Source organism: Trichosurus vulpecula, chromosome 3 (genome assembly GCF_011100635.1).
Source record: "Trichosurus vulpecula isolate mTriVul1 chromosome 3, mTriVul1.pri, whole genome shotgun sequence".
NCBI classification, from domain to species: Eukaryota; Metazoa; Chordata; class Mammalia; order Diprotodontia; family Phalangeridae; genus Trichosurus; species Trichosurus vulpecula.
Window position 1 is genome coordinate 395,806,260 of NC_050575.1, and position 21,243 is coordinate 395,827,502.

A 21,243-nucleotide genomic window follows, 5' to 3' on the forward strand; every position below is an offset into this window, starting at 1 on the left:
ACTGCTACTACTACTACTGCTACTACTACTACTGCTACTACTACTACTACTACTGCTACTACTACTATCACTGTTACTACTACTACTACTACTACTACTACTACTACTACTACTATTACTACTACTACTACCACCACTACTACTGCTACATTTTAGGTAAAGTGAAAGCAAAAAATTTTCCTGCTAAATTAAGTGAGGGAGAGTACTTCAGTGAATAAAAATAAAGAATCACCTCCCCCTTCTAGATAAGCTGACCCTCTTGTCTCACTGTCTACCTAAAAAGAATATGGTCTGGTTCCATAATTAGGTGAGATCCTCTCTAAATTAACAATACAAAAAAGGCAATAATAAGGCATGGTACAGTGGCTTCTAAACTATTTTGATGGCATACCCCATCAGTGAAATATTTTGAGCAGGCACCCCTAACACATGTATATTTACTTATTAGTAAGTCATATGTGTGTGTGTATATATATATATATATATATATATATATATATATATACTACTGTTCTAATATTTATTTATAAAATTTACTCTATGTACATTACACATTATAAAATCTACACATTTTATATATTATAAAATTTATACAATTCACACATTATAAGACACACTAAAATATCCATTAAAAAGGATGAAATAAAGATGAAATATTTGTTCTTAGGACAAATAGAAGGAATAAAAGGAGGAATTGAGGAAGACCTCTGTTCCAAACCAGCCCCGACACTTACTTCCTGACTGTGTGATCCTAGACAAGTCACTTAACCTCTACATGCATCAGGCAGGCATGCCTGCATCGGGACAGTGAACCTGATGGGACTAATGCTATGTAAGAAATGAGTTCTGTTTTGGCTTGTGGTCATAATTACTGAGTGACATGGATTCCTCACCTTATAACACAAGACTAGTCTGTCAAAGAGGATTGCATCTAAGATGCCCAGTCAAACATTGCTCACAGTTCCAAGGTTTCCCATTAAAAAAGGAACCCCTGAGATACAGAAGGAAGAGAACATTTGGGGGAAACAAGATTTTGCTGAATTTTGCTTTCTGGGGGTTATCAAGAATTTAAATGTACGTCATTGTCAGAGAATGTAAGTGATAATGATTGCACTTTAGGTATTATTTAAGTAGATAAATTCTACTTAGAATAACTGAATTTTACAACTGGAAAGGACATTAAAAATTATCTAGTCCAAACTTGTGTTTCTTTTCCCAACTTCTGCTGCCTAAAACGACATTCATTATTGGAGAGCAAGAAAGACGACAGACTTAAGGGGCTAACGAACACTCCAGCTCTTGTATGGTCAAAGTGGCCCCAGATGGTACTTTCAATTCATGAAGCATTCAAGAGAAATGGGCCATGTGAGGCCTAGTAGAGAATGTGCTAGACTGAGAGGCAGGAAGCTCTGGCTTTGACAAAGGCATATTCACTTCAAAATATAGCAAGAACAAATGTACAAACATTTCCCCCACCGCCTTGGGGGTATAATTCCCCCAATGCCGCCTCTGTCTCTGGAGGGAAAAGAGGGAGATTTAAACTTGAAACTTAGCCTAAGTGGGGTCTGAATCCCACATCAAACACTTAGGATCATAAGATCTTGGAATAAGAGCTGGAAGAGTGCCAAAGGGGCATTCAGTCCAAATCTCTCATTTTTCAGAAGAACCTAAAGCCCATCTGATGTTAAGGTCATATCAAAATTATTATTAATTATTATTATTATTACTAATAATAATAATAAAAGCTAATGTTTATAGGATACTTTACAATTTACAAAATACTTTACAAATATTATAGGATTTGGCCTATATCCCCATTTTCCAAATGAGGAAACTTTAGCAAACAAAGGTTAAGTGACTTGCCCAGGGTAAGGTAACTAGTAAGTGTCTGAGGCCACATTTGAACTCAGGTCTTCCTGTCTCCAGGTCCAATGCTCTATCTATCCATTGTGCTTTCTAACTACAGGCAGTAAATGGAAAAGTTGAGTGTGAACTCTGGGCCTCTGATTCCAAATCCAGTGTTCTTCCCACTGTACCACATTTAATTATGTTATGATTCTGAACAAGCCACTGAAATTCTACGAGCCTCCATTTCCTCATCTGCAAACCTCAAAGCGTTGGCACAAGGATCAGATGACATGTGATATGGTTGACTCTCTCAAGGCCAGACCTGTTACATCACCCCTCAGGGTATATTCTAGGTTTTGTAGGTGTTTCTTCTCTACTGCCAATGGCATCAACTCCTACTGGCTGTTTCCTCTATTTTGGGGAGGGTAGTGCATAGGACCCCCAGTTCCATTTAATTATTCGACATTGGATTAGCTTTTACAAAGGGGTGGTACACACGATGACGCATTGGGTCTGGAGTCAGGAAGACTCTTCTTCATCAGTTCAAATCTGGCCATGCACCCTTCCTAGCTGTGTAATCTTGGGCAAGTCACTCAACCCCGTCTGCCTCAGTTTCCTCATCTGTAAAATGAGCTGGAGAAGGAAATGGCAAACCACTCTAGTATCTTTGCCAAGAAAACCCCAAATAGGGCCATGAAAAGTTAGACACAACTGAAACGGCTTAACAGCAGCAACAATAATTTACTTTAAAAAAATATAGCATGGGGGCCAGCTAGGAGTAGAGCACCGGCCCTGGAGTCAGGAGGACCTGAGTTCAAATGTGACCTCAGACACTTGACACACTTACTAGCTATGTGACCTTGGGCAAGTCACTTAACCCCAATTGCCCTGCCTTCCCCACTTGAAAAAAAATATGTAGTATGAGCAGGTGTGCACACAATTTCCCTAATACCTCAGGGTCATAATTCTCTCCCCCAAAGGAGGGAGATTTAGACTCAAAACTCAGCTCATTTCCTACATGGCACTGTTTCAACAAAATTCATGTCGAGATTCAGGCACAATGGCCAGACAAATCCTTCCACTGGGCTGGAATGCCAAAGGTTGCTCCTGATTGCTTCTTGCTCCTTGGGGCATCAGTGCTGTGATAGATGAGAAACCCAGAACTCAAGCTTCCCGCGTTGCTCTCCTGACCTTTTAAAATTCCCAAGGTCAGAGCCTACCCTCACTTCTCCAGACAATATGAGCAAAGGAATCACGAGATCCCGTGGAAACAAATAAGGCAAAGAAACAGTTTTAAGTGGACCAGCCAAAGAGCTTCTTCAACAGGTATGGCTTAGCCACTTGGAACCAGCTACAGAATGCCTGGCCTGCTCCAGTCTCTCTAAGGCATTTCTCTTACATGCCATAAAGAATCTCTCAAAAACAATCTCCCAAAATAGCCTCTGAGGCCCTCTTTGTATGTGCCAGGATCCCATTACAAAGATCAAGTATTAGGGGCAGCTAGGAGGCCTAATGGATAGAGCACTGGCCCTGGAGTCAAGAGGACCTGAATTCAAGTCTGTCCAGTTCAAATCTGGCCTCAGACACTTAGTAGCTATGTGACCCTGGGCAAGTCACTTATCCTCAATTGCCTAAGTGGGTGGGGATGGGGAACAAGGATCAAGTGTTTAGTGTGCTTTGCAAGCTATAACTATAACTATCAGTTATTAGTATTTTCAATAAAAACAAATAACCCTTCCTGGGGCAAAAATTAAATCCCTTATTTAACTTATGAGAAGCAGCATGGCATAGTGGATAGAGAGCTATTCTCAAGGGCAAAAAGACCTGAATTCAACCACGTATTGGCTCTAGGACCCTGGGCAAGTCGCTTAACTACAAGCAACTCTATGAGACTAGACATCGTAGAGAAGTTACCAATCTGCATTGGTGGAAGTTTCCTTATCCAATGAAATCACAGGCCCAGTCCCTATACCTACATAGTGCACGAATCTCGCTGTTGTTCATCCTTCATTCTCGAAGAGGACCAATGACCACATCATGAGGGTGATGTCTTTCATGGTCTCTGAATGGCAAAAACAAAACAAAAACCCCTCTCATTTATATAAGTATATACACCCTGCAGGCCCTCGGCAGCTAGTTCACTGGCATACTTTTCTTGCTCTTTATTTATGCTCCTCTGGCTCTTTCTTGGCTGACTCTAATCCTTTCCTCTGATCGCAGGTAGGGCCTCAGAGCACCATTATCAAGACCCAGTGCCTCTGCAGCAGCCTGACCTACACCAGCAGCTCCTTTAAAACCTTGCCCAGGACGGTGAATGTCCAAGACACAGTCAAGCTCTTCCATGGGGTGTCCCGCAATCCCGTTGGGGTGTCCTTGCTGGCCAGCCTTTTTGGATTTTATGTCATTTTCATTGTATGGGCCTGGAGAAAAGATAGAGAGGACAGGAAAAAGGTGAGGTGCACAGCGAGCTTTGGCAAAATGCTTCTCCCCACCAACCCCTACACAGAGTATCAAAGACCAGAGTTGAAATCCTGCCTCATCCACTCATTAGCTGCATGACCGCCGCCAAGTCACTGAACCTGTCAGCCTCGGCATCCTCATCTGTAAATGAGAGCAACCATATTGCTATCTCTGGGGGTTGTTGAGAGGGTCAAATGAGGTGATATTTGTGAAGTGCTTTGCAAGCCTTAAAATACTTTGTAAGTGCTAGCCGTCATCGTTATTATGTTTATTATCTTTGAAAGAATCATATACTGTCAGATCTGGAAGGAACTTTAAAAATCATCTAGTTTCTTCTCCTCCTTTTACAAATATGGAAACTGAGGCTCAGAGAGTTGAAGTGACTGCCCAAGGATCAGAACCCAGGCCTCCCTCCTCCAAGTCCAAGGCTCTTGCCATTGTACAGCGTGGAGGAAATTTTCCTTTATCCTGTCTTTATGGCCTCTTCTATCCAAGTGACTTAGGATATAGCTCTTGTTCCACCTTCCCACCCCCTTTTTTGGGTTTTTTTTTGGAGGAGGGGAAGGCAAGGCAATTGGGGTTAAGTGACTTGCCCAAGGTCACACAGCTAGTAAATGTGTCAAGTGTCTGAGGCCGAATTTGAACTCAGGTCCTCCTGACTCCAGGGCCAGTGCTCTGCTCACTGTACCACCTAGCTGCTGCCACCCCCACCCTTTCTTGCAGGGATGTGTGTCTTACCTGGCTTTAGTACAGTGGAAGCCTAGAAAAGAACTTGTAGAAATTGTAGCAGAAATTAAATCCCATTGTACCTTACTCTGCCCCAGGGGATCTTAACCTGGGATCAACAAACCCAAAGGGTCCATGGACATATTTCAGGGGGTAGGAGGGTAGGGAGGGTGGGGGTGTGCGTAAATTTGAATTGGGAAAAAAACTGCACCTTTCTTTTCACTATCCTCTAACTCAAATTTGGCATTTAGTTCAATTTATTGAAAAAATTATACTGAGAAGGTGTCCATGGGCTTCACCAGATAATCAAAAGGGTCTACAACACATAAAAAGGTTATAAACCTCAATTTTACACACCATGTCTGACTGATTTTTAGAGATGGAGGACTGGAATTAAAATTCTGACTCACCACTTATTGGCTGTGTGATCTTAGGCAAGTCACTTAACTTTTAAAGCCTCAGTTTCCTTGTCTGTAAAATAAAAATGATAATACTTAATTTTGCCAACCTCACAGGGTCGTCGTGAGGAAGGCAGTCCATAAATCTTCAAGTGCCATCAATTTATTCCTATTTATTATTCATTATTATTTTCATTTATACAAAGTTGCATGTAAATGGTCATGTACTAGCTTGCTTTAAAAAAATACGAATCCTTTTCTAGTATAAACAGTTACCACCTGAATTTATGTTTTATCATTTTTATGTTTTTTTCTTTTACAAAAAATTCTAAACTTAACAAATGCCAAATAAGATCAGCATTTTCTTTCTACCTGCTTTTCTTGAGATGGGAAACTGTCTTTAATGTATTTCTCATTCCCTAATTAATATAGAAAGTGACCTACTCATTCTTTGCAAACTTGATGGAGTTTAATTATATAGACAAACATGTAGCATCAGCCCTTATTATTGCTATAGTGACTTAAATAAACTATGTATGTGTGTGTGTAACATGTAATGTATACACAATTATATATTTACACATATATATGTATATATATATATACATACCTATATGAATACACACATATACAGTGTGTTCCAAAAATCTTAGTGCAGATTTAAGCTTTAATAAATATTTTGGATACCCTGCACATATATATATGTATGTATGTGTATGTGTGTGTGTGTGTGTGTAGGAGTGTGCATGTGTGCATGTGTGTGTGCGCGTGTGTGTGTGTGTTATCAACTATAGACATAGCCAGTCTTCCTCATTTCCCAGGACATCTGTCCTACGTAACACCACACTTCTGCTCTGAATTTTTATATTGATAACTCTGGGGCAGTGAGTTTTGTCCATTTCTGTTTTGGGAGAAAAGATGGCTTGTTATTTTATGGCAATACTAGGTTATTTTTTGTGGTTTTGGTCACCCTACAGTTGAAAGTCACCATCCTGGCAGATAACTGCCCCAGCTCTCAGTCTCACTACCTCGTTCAGGTCTTTACCGGGTATCGTAGAAGGGCAGCTACAACAGCCAAGGTGAGACAAAAGTTCTTCTTTCCTACACGGACTCACCTATTTTCACCTCCTAACACATTGCGCCTGGACTATTGCAACAGCCTGCTCCCTGCTTCGTCTGCCACCAGTCTGTCCTCCCTCCAATCCATCCTCCATTCAACCTCGAAAGTGATTTTCCTAAAAAGATGGTCCTCCCAGGTCACACACACAGCATCCTTCCTGCTCACTCAATAAACTCCAGTGGCTCCCTAGCACCTTCAGGATCCTCTGCTTGGCATTCAAAGCCCTTTGTGACCTGGCCCCATTGCCTTTCCAATCCCTTCCGCCCACTGACATTGCCCTCCTTACTATTCTTCAAGTAAGATGTTACATCTACCAATTCCGGGCATTTTCTCTGGTTGTACCCCATGCCTGGCATGCTCTCCTTCCTCATCTCCAGTTCCTGACTTTCTTAAAGTCCCAGCTAAAATCCCACCTTTTACAAGAAGCCTTTTTTTCCCAATCCTGCTTAATTCCACTGCCTTCCCTCTGTTAACTGTTTCCTATTTATCCTGTATATAGCTGGTCTGTACATATTTGTTGTCCCCACCTTAGATTATGAGCTCCTTAAGAGCAGGATTCTCTTTTTCCTTTCTAGCATATAGTAGGTGCTTAAAAAATGCTTATTAGATACTTTGACTTGTTGACTTCTGATAGTAGTATAGTCCTGGTACCTCCACCTGCTAATGCCTTCCCCTTTGAGTTTATCTGCCTTCTACTCTGTATATATCTTGTATGTACCTAGTTATGTACATTAGACTGTGAGCTCCTTGAGGATAAGAATTGTTTTTCCTTTCTTTGTCTCCCTAGCTCTTAGCACCATGCCTGGCACATAGTAGGTGCTTAATACATGTATTGATTTAAAAATAAATCACTTCAGAGACTGTATGTCCAGCTTTTAATCTAGACTGCCCTTTCCTAGACCTAAGAATCCAAAGGACTGATATTTCATTTGAAACCTCATATAAATCAAATGAACTTACCTAGCTCTGCCATTCTGAGGTTCTGTTTCATTCCTTAGGCCCAATTTCCAAATGTCAAGTGTTAGAAACTCTTGTGTTAATCTTTCTTTGTCCAATTCAAGGTTATTCTCATCCTTTATGGGTCAGAGGGGCGGAGTGACCCTCACCACCTGAGTGACCCCCACAAAGTCGTCTTTGAACAGGGAGCACAAGACGTCTTCCTTCTCACCACCAGATCCCCACTGGGGGAGTTGCACAGCATCCGACTCTGGCATGACAATTCTGGTACCAGCCCATCCTGGTAAGTATTTTCTTTTTATTCAGGTTTGTTTTCTTCCCTGTGTGTCACCAGCACCTTGGAGAGGGACCAGCATAGCTTTACAATAAAAAAAATGACACTCGAACTGGTAAAATGAGCATCTATTTGGGAAGGGAGTCACTATTGATCAAGATGCTTTTAGAGCTCCTAAAACCTAAAACTTCCTTAAACCCCACTCCTAGCACATAGTAAAATGCTTAATAAATGCCTGTGCAGGTAGGGAGACATAGCCACACAAACACTAGAACCTGTAGACAATGGGATGTACATAATTCAGGCCTTTTCCATCTCACAGTTAGAGTAGTTGCTAGCAGTTTTTATACAAGGAGCAAGCAACACAAAATATACCCTTGGTTCAGTTGAGGGTGGGGCAGCAGCAGTGGCAGAGACCCTGTGATGCCACAAGGCTCTTCTGGAGAAGTTTGGGTAGAGAGGAGAGGAGGGAAGCCAAAGAAAGAAGGTGTCCCCTTAGTGAGGGTCCATCTCATCAAGATGGAGCAGAGGAGAAGCATGGGAGCCCTTTGGTAACCTATTTTAATTAATTATGTTTGCTAACTAGGAGCTAAGGCCAGCTATTTCTATGCCACTGAATTGTAAATACCATCTAAATTCAACACCCTGGGAAAAAAAACCCAATCACCCAGCCCTAGTTATGGTCCTCATGTCAATGCTTCCATAAACCTTTTCCCAGTAGATATTTCCACTAGACCGGTATTCTCTTCTCAGACAGTAAAGGACTCCTCTGTGTATAGGAAAAGGTCAGGGCCTGGTCAGAGATAAGAATGGCCATCAATTTTCTTTGGATCAAAAGACAGAGCTAGAAGGGCTCAAGGTCATTTAGTCCAATCCTCTCATTTTATAGCTGAAGAATGAGGCCCAGAGAGTTTGAATAACTTTCACCCAGTTACTGTAACGGCAACCACACTGGCACACCCAGGATGGCTGCTAGCACAGGTTCTTAGGTCTGCTTTACTATGAAAGACAGCTGTTTCAGGGGTCAACAATCTTCTTTAATTACATAAAATACAGAGGAAATACAGAGCAGAGAAATAAAGACCAACAGACAGGGCTCTACTGCCTGAATCAAAATAATACTGCTAAATACACACTTTACATTCACCACTGGATTGAGAGAGCCTTTACCTCTGAGCAGTTGGGAGGCTCTGAACATATGGCTACTCAGAGTCTTGACCAGAGAATCACAAGGTCCTTCTCATAAGCGAGCCCCCAAAGCAAAAGCTCACCTCTCAGAATATATATGCTTTTTTGAGAATTTATAATTTATTTGTCCGTTCCTCTCTGGGCTACACTTTTTTTAGATACATATTGTTTATTTTATTTTTAGTTTACAACACTCAGTTCCACAAGTTTTTGAGTTCCCAATTTTCTCCCCCTCTGCCTCCCTCCAAGACAGCATGTGATCTGTTATAGGTTCTACATATACCTTCACATTAAACTTATTTTCCCAATAATCGGGTTGTAAAGAAGAATTATAGCCAATGAAATGAATCATGAGAAAGATAAAACAAAACCAAAAATAGAATAAAATTTTTAAAAAGAGGGAGCAAATAGTATGCCTCAATCTGTATTCAGACTTCATAATTCTTTCTCTGGATGTGGATAGTCTTTTCCATCATGAGTCTTTTGGAGCTGTCTTAGTGCCTTGTATTTTTTAGAAGAGCCAAGTCTATCAAAGTTAGTCATCACAGAAGCAGTATGTCTGTGGTTGTGTACAATGTTCTCCTGGTTCTGCTCCCTCCACTCATTATCAGATCTTATAAGTTTCTCCAGGTTCTTATGAAGTCCATCTGCTCCTCATTTCTTATGCCACAATAGTATTCTATTACATTCATATACCACAGTTTGTTTAGCTATTCCCCAATTGATGGGCATCCCCTTGATTTCCAATTCTTTGCCACCACAAAAGAGCTGCTATAAATATTTTTGTACATATGGGTCCTTTTCCCATTTGTGTTATCTCTTTGGGATATAGCCCTAGAAGTGGTATTGCTGGGTCAAAGGGTATGCACATTTTTATAGCCCTTTGAGCATAGTTCCAAATTGCTCTGCAGAATGTTTACAACTCCACCAACAATGCACTAATGTTCCAATTTTCCCACATCTTCTCCAGCACTTATCATTTTCCTATTTTGTCATGTTAGCCAATCTGATAGGAGAGGTGTGGTACCTACGAGTTATTTTGATTTGCATTTCTCTAATCAATAGAAATTTAGAGCATTTTTTCATATGACTATAGATATCTTTAATTTCTTCCTCTGAAAATTGCCTGTTCATATCCTTTGACCATCCTTCAGTTGGGGAATGATTTGTAGAATATATACTCTTTCAGCTAATAGGCTCAGAGCCAGAAGGCATCACAACCCTTCTGACTCAGTGCCTAATTCGAAATTAACAAAAAGTATATAAACCTTCCTACAAGCAAACAAGCTTCCCTTAATGGGGTCCATGTGAGGCCTATTAATGACCAGGGAAGATCTTATTCCCAATTAACCTTACAGTTACACAGACAGTAAGTACCCAAGCTAGGAGTCAAACCCAGGCCTCCGACTCCAAATTCAGGGCTTCTTTCCACTGTACTTTTGACTTTGAGTAACAGTGTCATCATGACATGAGCTCATCACTGGATGGGTCAAGGCCACTTCCTTCACATTCGGCAAACAATTGACTTTAACTCAAATGATGTGATGCTCTGTTTCTCTACAGGTACGTAAACCAAGTAATTGTCAGTGATTTGGCCACAAGGAAGAAGTGGCATTTCCTTTGTAATCGTTGGCTGGCTGTTGACCTGGGAGACTGCCAACAGGACCAGGTTTTCACATCAGTCTCAAAGAAAGAACTCTTCTCCTTTAGGTATTACTGGTAAATAACAACCCATAGTGAATTCTGTCCTGTGTCTCCTGCCATGTACCCTAGGGGCCATCAGGCCTTGCTCCATCCTTGTGGCTGCACTAGGATTTCTGCGGTAGCTCCTGGCTGTAATGGACACATTGACCTCCTTTTGGTTCACCAGACCTCCAGGATTTCTCCTGGAATCTCTATAGATGCACTGGAGATATTTTTATAATGGACTTATATAGAATACAAATACTGTAAGCATCTTAAACTCAACATGTACAAAACTGAATTCATGATCTTTCCTCCCAGAGGCTCCCCTGCCAACTTCCCTGTTACTGTAGAGGGTACTGCCATCCTCCCCTCCCTTGGACTCCTCCCTCTTTCTCACCTCCCATATCTAAGGTGTTGCCAAGGTCTGTTGCTTTCACCTTTACAACATCTCTCCAAAGAGACCCCATCTCTACTGCTACTGCCATCATAATGGTACCATAGGACCTCATCAAGTCAAGCTTTGACTAAGGCAATAAATAGCCTGCTAGTCAGTCTTCCTGCCATGAATCTTTCTCCACTCCACCTTCTTTCACTCAGCAGTCAAGTAGCTCCCTCTGGCCTCCAGGATCAAATATAGAATCTTGTTTGGGTTTTAAAGGCCTTCATATGCTGCCCCCTCCCACTTTCCAGGGTTCTTACACTTGACAACTCTACATACTCAGTGATCCAGTGACAACTGACCTCTGCTGTCCCTCAAATGAGACACTCCATCTCCTGACTGGGCATTTTCCCTGGCTGTCCTCTATGCCTGGAATGCTCTTCCTCATTCTGACTCCCGGCTTCCCTGGCTTTCATCAAGTTCCATTTAAAATCCCACCTTCTATGGGAAGGTTTTTCCCAATCTGCCTTAATTCTAGTGCCTTCTGTCCATTGACATCTCCAGTTTATCCTGTCTGTAGCTTGTTTCTCCATAGCCATTTGCATGTTGTCTCCTTCAGTAGACTATGGGCTACTGGAGGGCAGGGACTGTCTTTTGCCTTTCTTTGTGTCCCCAGGCCTTAGGGACACAAGTGCCTGACAGGTAGTAGCTGCTTACTAAATGTTTACTGACTGACATGTTCAAAGCCTAAAGGAAATGAAGCTGGGACTAAGACAGTCTGGAAGCATGTGAGGAATTTAAAGTTGTGGCCTCTACTTCCTAGTCTCTTTTTTTGGTAGGATTTTCATGAGAATTTGTATTTGTGAGGGAATGTTGAGTAAGTATACCATGAATAAATAGTCCCTTGCCTTTTCTTGGGTTGTTCAGAAGAGAGACAAGCAAGAAGTTGGGGTAGGAAATGAAAAATGTGGGTCAGATTAATTCATACTTTTGAACCCAAGTGATTTTTGAGCACTGATTAAAGGGATGAAATAATCAAGCTCGATTTTATTTTAACTTTTGTTAAGACCTCTTTTTCCCCTCCACTGCATCTTCTAAGCACTATATGAAATATAGCACTAGGTGGTACAGTGGATAGAGTCCTTGGCCTGGAGTCAGAAAGTTTGAATCTAGCCTCAGGCATTTAATAGCTGTGTGACCCTGGATAAGCCACTTAACCTCTGCCTGCCTCCATTTCCTCATTTACAAAATGGGGATGACAATAGAATTTGCTTCCCAGAGTTGTGAGGATAAAATGAGATAGCATTTATAAAGTGCTTTGCAAACTTTAAAATGCTCAATATACATGCCAATTATCATTATTATTATATGAAATAGACTCTGCAGACTGCCTGATAAAAGAATAACAAGCCTTTTTAATGTTTTAGGACAATCCCAACTCAGAATATCTGTGTCCCTCAGATTTATAGGCTCCATATGTGTTTAACCAGTACCATGGGAAAGGAAGTTTCTTGGTTGAAGCAGTTGTAAATACAATAAAACAAGACAATTGACAAAGTGTCAATTGAAGTTACCATCTCAGGATATCTGTGTTTCCCCTGTAGAGCACAGGTCCATAGGATACCAAGATAAGAAAAGCCCCACTATTCAAGACAATGTCTGGTCCTAGGCATCCTGTCCTTTAGTATTTACAAACAGGAAGAATGTTTCTGGTCATCCTTATCTGGTCTTAAAGTTGCTGACACAGGAAAGGGGATTTTTAGAACAAAGCAAAACATGTCTGGTTGATTAGTTCAGGCTTTGGTCCTTTACTGGGGTGCAAATTATCTTAAGTGATTATCATACTTTAAGGCTCAGATTGTGCAGTCCATACAGTACTTACAGATAGCATCATCCCCATTGAGAACGGAGGCCCATAGAGGTCAGACGACTTGTCCTTGGTCACAGAGGCAGAAAGGGTTGGAGATAAGAATCAATCCCGGGTCTTTCCTGCCTCCAAATCCAGAAATCTTCCCATTCTGTGCCCAAGAATCCCCTATTCCTAAAAACAAAGGAAGGGATGGAGCCTAACAATTTCTCATCTCCTGTTTTCTCTTTTCAGAAATTTATATTCGTCCATGATTATAGAAAAATTCACCCAGGAGTACCTGTGGCTGTCAGTGGTGACCTACAGCCCCTGGAACCAGGTCACAAGGGTCCAACAACTGTCTTGCTGCATGACCCTTCTTATTTGTAGCATGGTCATCAACATCATGTTCTGGAAGCTAAACAGCACAGAGGAGGATGACAGGATCATGCAGGATAAAGGTAAATCCAGCCAGGACCTTCATCATCTGCTCCCCTCCCTCCCAGAACCAGGAAGAGAATGGTAGCCTCCTTTCCTTCCTTGCTTGGCAGCTGATAGTAAAACATTCTAGGAGGGTTTCTCTGCTCTTGCCTCCTTTAATTTATTAATCAATAAACTAGTAATAATAGCTAGCTTTTGTTTAGAGCTTTACAAACCCTGGGAGGTAGGAGCTTCTATTACCATCCCATCCATTTTAATAGACGAATCAAATGAGCCTAAAAGAGATTGTGTAGTTTGTCCAGAGTCACACAGACAGTAAGTGGCTGTGGTAGGATTTGAATCTGTGACTTCCTGACTCTGAGCCCAGCACCATCCACTGCACTACCCAGCTACCAGCTGAATGCACCAAGTTCTTTAGGCTCTTAATAGTTTTCTGTCTTGCCAAATCTACAGCAAGGAAAGCTGCTATGTGAGAATTTTTTTTAATTTCTTCTTATTGACTTAACAAACACCAAATAAAATAAGCATTCAGGTGTTACGTTCTTCCAGTGTATAGCAAATTCAACACATCACATTCAAAGTTGCCATGCCTGTCTGGGATTCCTTCTGGTCTCTTCTTGGGGGGGGGGGGGGGGCAGGGAATCTATCTCTAATCCTTTCCCTAACAATAATAACAATAGCTAGTATTTATATTAAAGCACTTTACAAATGTTAATTTGTTTGATCTTCACAAAAACCCAGTGAGGTAAGTGCTACTGTTATTCCTATTTTCTAGACCAGAAAACTTAGATTGAGAGAGTGACTTGCTCTGAGTCATAGTTAGTAGGGGTCTGAATCAGGATTTGAACTCAGGTCTTCCTGACTGGCTACCCTCTTCTCTCTCTTCTTCTCCCCCTCCTCCCTAAGGAAATGAAAAGCAAACCCCTTGTAATAAATATGCCTCCTATAAAAGTAATTATGTATGACCTGGAAGGTATGATGTTTTTATGGTGATGATACTGTGCATAGTAAGCCTATCTGTATTCCTTCAGTAGGATCTTTTGCTGTGACCTGGTCTGAAATGCTCATTAGCATCCAAACTGCTTCCATCCTCTTCCCAATTAATCTTATCATTGGGAGACTCTTCCCACTGATTCAGCCACAGGAGAAGATTCCACCTCATTTCATTCCTGTTGAGGCATCTTCCACCTCAGACACATCTTTTGAATCTGTAACTACTCAAAAAATAATTGAGGTAAGTTCGGAGTCACATTACAGCTCTCTCCTTTTCAATAATAATAGCTATCTAAGGTGAGGCCATCAGGGCTTTGTCCCTGGAGCACTGAAATTTAGAGGGTGAAAAAATTTGAAATGTTTGCAAAATACTGTACAATTTACAAATTTGTTGCATGTACATTTTAATAGCATTTACATTCCTCTATAACACAAAATCAATTGATGTAAGCATTTAGTTAGCAAGAATAATTATTTAAAATAGGAAACCACCAAAATATGAATTTTCCCACACATCCCATGCCTCTTTCCTCTTGTTGTACCATACATAAGCTCCTTCTTCCCTGGCCTAGCCCAACTCTGCTGCACCCCCTTCCCCTTTCAGGTAGACATTTATCTAGCTAGTATACTTGGGGTTCCCTTCTCACACAATTGAATTTGTCTTCATTTGTATTATTTTCCCATCATGAATTACAAAAACAGATTTGAGGGAATGTTTTGTGCTGCTTGTCCTGCCAAAATTGATTGCTATGGTTCTGTAGCAGATACTTTTGTATGAGTAAAAGAAAACTTCACTAAGTCACTAAGTTGTGCCTAATAAGACTTTCCACTTTCTTCTGTTATTTATGAATTGGCTTATTATGGGCAATTAATAACTTGTGATTTGTTGGGGAGCTTGATATTTCACAAGTCCATCATTACTCTTAGCAGATGGTCTGAGTATCTAGAAATGATGCTGGGTTGTTTGGTGTTTTGTTTTTGTTTTTAGTTTTCTAGCAATCTTATCATTCCACTCCTCTCATAATCATTCTGTAGTGTAGAATTATTCTGCAGTGTGTTCTATGATAGTCTTCACCTTTACTCAGTAAACTCCAATGGCTCCCTGTTACATCCAGGATCAAATATAAAGCTCTCTGTCTGGCATCTAGTCTGGCACCCTCCTACGTTTCTGGCCTTATACTTTACTTCCTCTCTGCATACACTACGATCCAGCAACACTGGCCAATTTGACAATTCCTGAAACATAATATTCTATCTCCTGTTACCATCCCTAGACACGGGCTGTCCTCCATGCTTGTAATGCTCTCCCTTGGCACCACTGTCTCTTAGCTTCCCTGGCTTCCTTCAAGGAAACAAGGTAAGGCGAGACAACAAGCATTTATTAACTGTTTACTACATGCTGGGCATTGCACTAAGCACCAGAGATACAATTACAAGCAGAAAAAGAAAGCCAATCCCTGTCTAAAGCAGCGTACATTCTAATGAGGGAGGAGCACACAAAATGGAGCTGGAAAGGGGGTGGCAGGAAGGCACCTGCACAGGGGCACGGTGTCCAAGTCCAGAAAATCAGAGGCAGATCAAGGAGGGAAATGAAAGTTGGCTGCCCTGGGCCATTCCCCAGGATGGAGGCCCCGGGGGAGGCGCTCATCAATGGGAAAAGGGGACTGGCATGGCAGAGGGGTGGCCCAGCCATAACCCCATCTCCCACAGGAGCGCCAGCGTCCTCCCCTCTGAGATGACCTTCCTTCCATTCTTTAGCCACTTGTTTACACGTCATCTGCTCTGACAGAATGTGAACTCCTTGGGGACTAAGACCCGTTTGGCCTTTCTTAGTATGACCAGTGCTCCACCCAGTACTACCACAGAGGAAGAGTTAATAAGTTTTTGTTGACTGACTGACTAACTGACTTGTTCCAGTTTCTTTGTTGATGCTTTTAAAGACATTCACAAATCATAGAATGAGGTGACAGCTTTCTGAGGAAGTAGGGTATTTATTTTATCTGTATAGATGTTACCCCCACCCCCAATAGAATATAAGCTTCTTGTGTGTGTATGTCTGTGTGTGTGTGCGTGCGTGCGTGCGTGCGTGCGTGTGTGTGTGTGTGTGTGTGTGTGTGATTTTGGTGTTATTTCTTCTCTTCTACCTCCAACACTTAACTTAGTGCCTGGCATATAGTAGGTGCTTAATAAATGCATGCTGAATAAATGAATAGATCCCTGGACACCTGAGTTCACATCCTACCTCAGACACTTACAAGCTGTGAGCCCATGGACAAGCCCCATAACCTCAGTTTCCTCATCTGTAATTGAGAGTGTCTCTGAGATCCTTTCCAACTCTATGATGATGAATTAGCTTTTCCCCTCAACAAAAGACAGACCTACTCTTGAGCATTTCTTCTGATACTTTCTAAATGATTGTTCTTAATTTATGTAAAGAATACAGACACCACTAACTTTTTTCTTGGTTCCACATTCAGGAGTTGAAGGAAACAGTGGGATTTTTGCGCATGAAAAATGCATGCTTGCCTTCTGAGTGGGAAGGGCCCAGCGGGAATTCTGACAGCATTACAGACCTCATCGAGGGGTTGTCAACCCTCATTCATTCTCATCTAGAAAGGCAAGGAAGTCAATGGCAGCAGATAGGGCCACCTCCCACAAACGGTAAAGTGCTTTTAATGAACTGGCTCCTTCTTTCTCTTTACCTTCCCACTGTTTCTAACCACTGAACTACTGAAGAGGGTAAATTTACCTCTTCCTGGTTTTAACCCCTTTGAGCCCAAATCTCTTGATCAGGTATGCTAATTAATGAAAAACACACTCTGCTGCTTTGAACAAGGATTTTTCCAGGGCTACAGTGTTGACAATAATTCCATTGAAATATTCCCGGAGGACATGGGAGACTGACTGCCCTGCTTCCTCTCTAGGAAGCTACTGTAACTCCCTGTTCATCTCTAGAGACTGTTGAGATTACGCGATAGAGGAAATCAATTCCTGAACACAGCTTGTTCCTCACAATGACTCTCCTAGTATATTTCCCATATAAAGTGCTTCTACAAATTAGACCCCATGAGGTTCAGTCTTTGACATGCCTTTGCACAGGCTGCCAAGACCAGTGCAAAAAAATGCCCTCTCTTAGTTGTCAAATCTCAGACCACATACCACCTCCATACAGGAGACTTTTCCTGATCCTCCCTCGATTCAGCTTTGTATCTGTATTCCTAGTTCCTGGCACATTGTAGGTACTTCATAAATGCTTGACTTGTTCAATTGTTTCTGACTTTTTGTGACCCCATTTGGAATTTTCTTGTCAAAGATAGTACAATGGTTTGCCATTTCCTTCTCCAGCTCATTTGACAGATGAGGAAACTGAGGCAGGCAAGGTAAAATGATGTACCCAAGGTCACACAGCTAGTAAATGCCTGGTGGTGCAGTGGATAGAGTGCTGGTCCTGGAGTCAGGAGGACCTGAGTTTAAATCCGGATTCAGACACTTACTATCTGTGTGACCCTGGGCAAGAACCTTCACTTGGTTTGCCTCAATTTCCTTATCTGTCAAATGAGCTGGAGAAGTATCTCTGCCAAGAAAACCCCAAAGGCGTTTGTTAATAGTCAATCAGCCTTGATTGAGAACTATCCTTTGAGAAGCATACTCACATCCACATGGAATATGCTTTCAGAGGTTCCAGAAAATCTCCTCAATTTAAACCATTACCTGCTCAGAGTCCTGGAGAGGCTGCAATTCCAGTGCAGTACCCTTTTGGCAAGCCCACCCCGAGGGCCCCATGACTTCCTGTACTCAGCTAGCCAGCTACAAAGCCTCAGGGAGCTCATGGAGACCCAGGTTCTTTCCATGGCACAGAGCCCATGCAGGTAAGAGGATCCTTCCTGCCTGTTTCTTCCCTTCCTCCTAGTGCAGCATTAAATGCAAGTTTCTTGTCCTCAATTTCTTCTCTTTAGTGATATCACGAGTTTCCCTATGCTGGACTCAGAGGAAGAGAAATCTACCATCTCGAACTACCTGCCCAAATGGTCTGTTTATATCTGCTGGCTCCTTCTGGGTGTTACAAGCCTAGTCTCTGCCTTTTTCACAGCCCTTTACAGCCTAAAGCTGAACAAAGATCAAGCAACCAGCTGGGTCATTTCAATGGTACTGTCAGTTCTGCAAAATATCTTCATAATCCAGCCAGCAAAAGTAAGTGGGAATTTAATAAAAACGAGAATATGACTGAAATAAACTTCTAGTTTCAGTGCTCTTCCAAACTGCCAAGGAGATATTTTATAAAACTAGGCAAGATCAAAGCAAAAGGCATTTGGCAAGATAAAGGACTAGGACAGGGGGCGTTTCTTATCCTCAGTTTTCTTTGTAATCTTGAGTGTTCAATTTTATGAATTTCAAAGCATTATTCTGAGAAGGGCTCCATCAGTTTTGCCAGATTGCTATAGAGGTCCATAACACAAAAACAGTTTAAAAACCCCCCTGCTCTGTACCCTTAAAGACAGTGTGGTGCAATGGATAGAGGGCTGACTTTAGAGTTAGAAAGACCTGGATTTAAAGAAAATAATGAAAAAAGGCAGAAAAATGAAGGAAGCAGACCATTACTAAACCTAAAACCATATGATAACCACTATTTAGCCACTATCTGATGGTGGTTAGACATAGAAAAAGTGAGCAGTGGAATAGACTAGTTAAGCAAAAAACAAAAGCAATTTAACAAAATGTAGTTCAGTGTTTGATAAATCCAAGAACACAAATTATAAGGGAAAGAGCTCCTATTTTACAAGAACCACTATGAAAACTGGAAACCATTTTGGCAGAAATTAGGTTTAGACCAGCATTTTATACCAAAATAATACTCCAAATAGACATTTGACCTGAATACTAAAAGTTAACATAAAAAAATAGAAGAAAGTACCTGTCATAATTATAGATGGGGGAGAAATGTTTGCCAAACAAGGAATAGAGATGAGAATTAAAAACAATTGAATTAAGAAATTTTTACACTTACAAAATCAGTGCAGATAGAGAAAAATCTTTTTATCATCACTATCACTGATAAAAGTCTGATATCCAAGTTATATAGGGGATTGACACAAATCTACAAGCCTAAGACCCATTCTCTAATAGGTAAAGTTGTCAAAGGATATGAATAGTTTACACAAGAAGAGAACTGCGCATTATCAATTCAATATGAAAACATGCTCCAAATCACTAATAATAAGAGAAATACAAACTAAGACAACACAGAGGTTTTGCCTCACATCTTACAAAGGATCCTTTTAAAGGCCTGTTTTTAAAAGTACCAGCCATTGAGAGAAAGGATGTAGTGTAATGGGGAGAGAGCTGGCCTCAAAGTCAAGTCAACAAACATTTATTAAACATCTACTATATGACAGGCTCTGTGTTAAGCACTGGGGATAAAAAGAAAGGGTGAAAAAAAAAGTCCCAGCTGTCAAGGAGCTCACAGTAATTGAACAAGGGAGACAATGTGCAAATAACCCGGGTTCCAGTCCTGACTCTGATATATACTGGCTGTGTGACCCTGGACAAGTCACTTAGACTCTTACAACTTTAGACAATGAGATTATAAGTTGCAGGGAAGGTATCTACTTGCACTGGTAGGAGTTTCCTCAACAGGATTTTTGTATAGCAGTGAAAGCACAGGGAGATGAGCCACTCCAGCCACTGACAAAACTGCCGAATATCACAACTCTGCAGCCCTATACCTCCAAAGGTGCCTAGTTAGTCACTATAGTAGTACAATTAACATTGGCAATTGAAGAAAAAAAAAGCTGCCAAAAATGCAGATGTGCTGGACCAATTAAACTTTGGGCTTCTCCTCTTGCCAAATGATTTTCCCCTCCATGTTTGGTAGCTAAACCTGGGTTTTAGTCCTAATTTGTTCTCTAACTAGGTGTGCAAGCTTGAGAACATCATCTAAACCTATCAGGGGCCTCAGTTTCCTAATCTATTCACTGAGAGAGCGGAACTAGATGATCTCTAAGTTACTTTTGAAATCTAGGAGTAAAGACTTTCTACCATGTTCTATTCTGTGCTGGATTTTTAATACTTGACTTTTTTTTAATTCATTAATGGAGTCCCTCCAAAGATAGACTAGGGAATGAGTTCAAGCAACTTCTACAAGTCATCACAAGCTGTCCACTCCCCATTCAATATTACAAGATTTTCTATCTCTCATGCTCTAGGGTTGTTCATAAAGTAGTGTGTAAGATAATATTCACCTTACTCATTGGACACACCTAAATATCTCTAATATCAGCAGTGCTGGACTTTATATTGCTAATTTTATAAAGACAATGAAATGAGACAGTTCTAAGTTTGACACCAATAACTATAACAGAAATAACGGTATTGAAATCCATTCACCATAAACAATTCTCAATTTTGCCAAAAAAATCCAACCTCCTGCCCCATCTTGGATTCCGTAATACCTGTTCAGCAAGGAATCTCTTATTCTCTTGTGTAGGTGGTGATACTCACACTATTCTCCTCACTGTTGCTGACAAGGATATCATGGCGCAACAAAGAGAAGGAAAAACAGATGAGGAGGATCTTGGCTCTCCTGGGTAATTCCTTCAAGTCCTAACTCACGCAGGAACCTTTTCCCATTTTCCTTAGCTTTAGGGTCTTCCCGCTGAGATGACCTCCCCAATTTGTCCCGTACATATCCTGTTTGTACATAGTTGTCTGTTGCCTTCCCGTTAGACTATAAACTTCTTGAGGGCAGGGTCTTTTCCCCTTCTTTGTATCCCCAGTGCTTGATAATATGTTGTAGTTGTTAGGTCATTTTCAGTCATGTCTAATTCCTTGTGACCTCATTTGGGGTCTTCTTGGCAAAGATAATGGAGTGGTTTGCCATTTCTTTCTCTAGCTCATTTGACAAGTGATAAAACTGAGGCAAATAAAGTT

General features: G+C 41.1%; 1 protein-coding gene across 1 annotated transcript in view; it reads left to right on the forward strand.

Annotated features, from left to right (window-relative positions):
• The window catches only part of PKD1L3 (polycystin 1 like 3, transient receptor potential channel interacting), a 50,974-nt gene that overhangs the window by 14,437 nt on the left and 15,294 nt on the right, over positions 1–21,243 (forward strand). The window contains exons 4-11 of the mRNA XM_036750072.1: positions 4,069–4,299; positions 6,410–6,511; positions 7,614–7,792; positions 10,535–10,681; positions 13,138–13,343; positions 17,993–18,185; positions 18,273–18,507; positions 20,801–20,900. Of these exons, the coding sequence (XP_036605967.1) occupies positions 4,069–4,299; positions 6,410–6,511; positions 7,614–7,792; positions 10,535–10,681; positions 13,138–13,343; positions 17,993–18,185; positions 18,273–18,507; positions 20,801–20,900 (1,393 nt within the window). The remainder of the gene's footprint in view (positions 1–4,068; positions 4,300–6,409; positions 6,512–7,613; positions 7,793–10,534; positions 10,682–13,137; positions 13,344–17,992; positions 18,186–18,272; positions 18,508–20,800; positions 20,901–21,243) is intronic.